Source organism: Octodon degus, unplaced genomic scaffold (assembly GCF_000260255.1).
Source record: "Octodon degus isolate 3935 unplaced genomic scaffold, OctDeg1.0 scaffold00119, whole genome shotgun sequence".
Lineage (NCBI taxonomy): Eukaryota > Metazoa > Chordata > Mammalia > Rodentia > Octodontidae > Octodon > Octodon degus.
The window spans coordinates 1,194,148-1,197,442 of record NW_004524695.1 but is presented as its reverse complement, the minus strand read 5'-3'; the positions used below and the strand labels follow the sequence as shown (position 1 = coordinate 1,197,442).

At 44.5% G+C, this 3,295-nt stretch overlaps 1 protein-coding gene across 1 annotated transcript in view; it reads right to left on the bottom strand.

The window, feature by feature from the left end:
- Positions 1 to 3,295, bottom strand: part of LOC101585776 (E3 ubiquitin-protein ligase TRIM38-like) — a 35,625-nt gene that overhangs the window by 28,081 nt on the left and 4,249 nt on the right. The window contains exons 3-5 of the mRNA XM_004640131.1: positions 1,996 to 2,226; positions 819 to 841; positions 613 to 725 (exon numbers count right to left, since the gene is read on the bottom strand). Of these exons, the coding sequence (XP_004640188.1) occupies positions 613 to 725; positions 819 to 841; positions 1,996 to 2,226 (367 nt within the window). The remainder of the gene's footprint in view (positions 1 to 612; positions 726 to 818; positions 842 to 1,995; positions 2,227 to 3,295) is intronic.

The window sequence follows — 3,295 nt, the reverse complement described above, 5'->3', positions numbered from 1 at the left end:
ATAAAATAAAATAAAATAAAATAAAATAAAATAAAATAAAATAAAATAAATTATTGGAGATACAGGCAGCAATAAATAACTGAAAAAGGAATAGTATGTGTGAGCTTTGGATCAATAAATCCTAGTATCTGTCTTGTTTCTAACATGCACCTCTGCTCCTGGGGTCAGGTCCCCAGTACTAAAAGTGGCCCACTGCACTCCCCACCTTTCTTGCACTTCTGTCAGAATGTAAAGTGTTGATGAGAAGCCTTTGAGACACATCTACCACCACATCCAGGGCTCTTCACCTGCCAAACAAGGGCTAGAAGCTCCTGTGACTGAATGGAGGGTGTTTGCAGCACAACTTCATGGAAGTGAAACTAAATAGACTTATTTCTTAAATGTGGAATCTGAGTGTTGGGAGAGGCCTGGCACAACAGGGTCACCAAAGCAGTCAGCATGACGTGGAAGGTCCTACAGGACAACAGGATGCAGGGCACGCTCATCCTCTGAGCACGCAGGGTGGGCAGAGTTAGCTCTGCTACAAATATGCACAGGGTGTTGGAAACTATGCTGACTGCCTATGGTCCCTGATATCACAGCACTGAGGGTGTCCTGAGCTGTCCCTCATACCTTGATGGCGTCTTAACATCACCTTCACATCCAAGTAAAGTTCAGCAACATCACACGCAGTCTGGACCTCCAAGGAAAGGGCCTCAGGAGCTTCCAGCTGCACAGCACTAGCCCTGAAACAATCAGAGGCAGAGCCTCCTCAGTGCTCCTTTGCATTCAGCTCTGCCCACCAAGACCCTTCCTTCCCCCACCCACACGGCACTCACCTGCTCAAGGTGTCTTCCGCATCCTGTAAGAAACAAAAGAGGAATGTGTTAGCATCAGGAATCCATGGACTGTGGCATGGAAGATGCTGCCTGTAAAGACAGATCCCCAAGAAGGAAAGAGGGACCGAGGCTGAGACAGTGTTACACAGTCAGGAGTAAGGCTCCCACCTGGCCTCTGCCCACTCGGCAGGGAGCTGTGATTCCCCTGGGAATGTCTGTGAGGGAAGAAGAGTTGCTAAAGTGGCATCAGCCTGTGGCTTCTGCAACCTGGTTTGACATTTTCTCAGTCTCTCTTTGGAAAGACTGGATCTTAGGGACCTTATGTCCTACATAGTGAGGCTACATTAGAGATCATTGTCACCATGGTAATTAACACTGACTGGACATGCAGCTTCTGAGACTGGGTCACAAAAGTGGTCACCTCAGTTATCACAGGTGGTGGACCAGATGTGCCACCTTCTGAATTGAGTGTGATTTCGATCCCACTAGCAGAAGCCAGAATTAACAACTGCTGCTGCTTATCCTAATGAGTTGCCTCTTCTCTTTCACACAGCTATAAGAAGTCCCACGGTAGTTGTAGGTGCAAGGGCTGCCCCACAAAATTAAGGAAGAGGTTGCTACTCCCTGTGGTGTTCTCCCTGTCACTGCCTGATACCACGATGAATATTTCACCCAGACTGGCACTCACCCAGAAACAGGCAGTCAGGACCTAAAGTGCGTCATGGGGAAATAATACCCAAATCTACATCATGGGTCTAAGTGCTCATTCTGTGTTCATCTATCCAACAAACTGTTTTTCTTTCATTGCTGTGGATTCAACTCAGGAGCTTCCCCATAGTAGGAGTGTGCTCTACTATTGACCAGCATCCCAGGAACATTTTTTACTTTTAATTTCAGACTCACTCAGTCAGCCTCCATTTATGCTGCCCAGTCTGAGCCTCTCCAATAACTGAGAATGGAGCCCCATCCTGTGGAAAGTGTGATTTATAGTTCACATAAGGGGACCCCATAGAACAGTGGGCCCACTCTGATGGTGCTCAGGGATAGACTTGGGGAGATACTACCTAAATCCCAGCACAAATGCCCACGTGGGAATGGAAGCAGGCTGTGCTATTCTCATGTTGCCTTCTCTCCACATTCCTCAGAATCCTGTCTTTCTCCAAGGCCACAGCCTCACCTGCAGCAGCCTCTGGGCTGAGCTCTGACATGTTGCCTGCAGCTCCTCAATGTGGCTCTTGATTTCCTCGCTCTTCTCCTGCAGCTTTACCTCATTTTCCCGCAGTCTCCTCACTATCTGCTCCTCTTCATTCTCTAGTCTCCAGAGATACAAATTCTCTTCCTCACAGAGAAAAGTGTGGAGTTTCTCAAAGTCCATCTTCACTTTCCGTTTCCGAATAGCTATCTCTTTCTAGAATGAGGAAAGTAAGGTCATAAATACAAACAAATAGGGAATCCATGCTGAGTGGATGAACAAGTTGTGAGCTGTACAGGATAAATCCTGAGGGGATTTCACTGACCTTCTCAGACCCAAAAGCTACAACTCTTGTTGCATAGGTCCTGCTTTACCTTGGTCTTAACCATCCAGTAGAAAAGTATGAAGATGAAATATAGGAAGTAAAGCCATGCTGTTATGTTGAGCTATGGGGGACTCAGGTCAACAATTTCTGACATTACCAGTTAAACAGAAGACCCAATGCTATTATGGGCTACTGGACTCTTTTAGAATATTTTGCTGAGTTTACACACCTATAATATTCAATAACGGAACTTAGCAAAAAAAGGGGATACAGATGAATGTCCATTTTGTATCTGTGTATTCAAAGTGGTTAGGATAGATATATAGTTATATTCTCTTAATGAATAGAATGATTTGTTCTAATGGTGTTTGTCAATAGGATCTCAAGTCCGCATCTTGTACGGCAATTAACCACTAAGAAGAATGTATGCAGTGTGTTAATTATTGAAACTGTCCTAGCGATTTGATTTGAAACTGTCTCATTGCTATTTATCAATAAAATTATGAAAAAAAAAGTTGTGACCTGTAGATAGAGTGGAGTCTTTCCCATTGTCAAAAAACAATGGAAATCTGCCCATCCTTTAGAGATAAACCCTGGGGACTTCATGCTGAGGAAAATGAGCCTGAAACAAGGGGATCAACAGTGACCATCTCACTTCTATGAAGCACCTAAAGAGTTACATTCATAGAGAGGAAAAAGAAAATAGTAGGTACCAGGTGGTTAGGAGGAGAGGAAATAAGAGTTCAGGTTTAATGGACACAGAATTACAGTTTACAAAAAGAAAGAACTTGTGGAGGTGAGTAGAGTGATGGTTCTGAAACAATTGAAAAGGAATTTAGTTCCTCAACTACACACTTAAAATAATAACAGTGGTGGGCTGGAGAGATGGCTCAGTGGTCTAAAGCACCTATTTAGAACAAGCTTAGTAAAGCATCAGGGACCGCGGTTCAATCCCCCAGC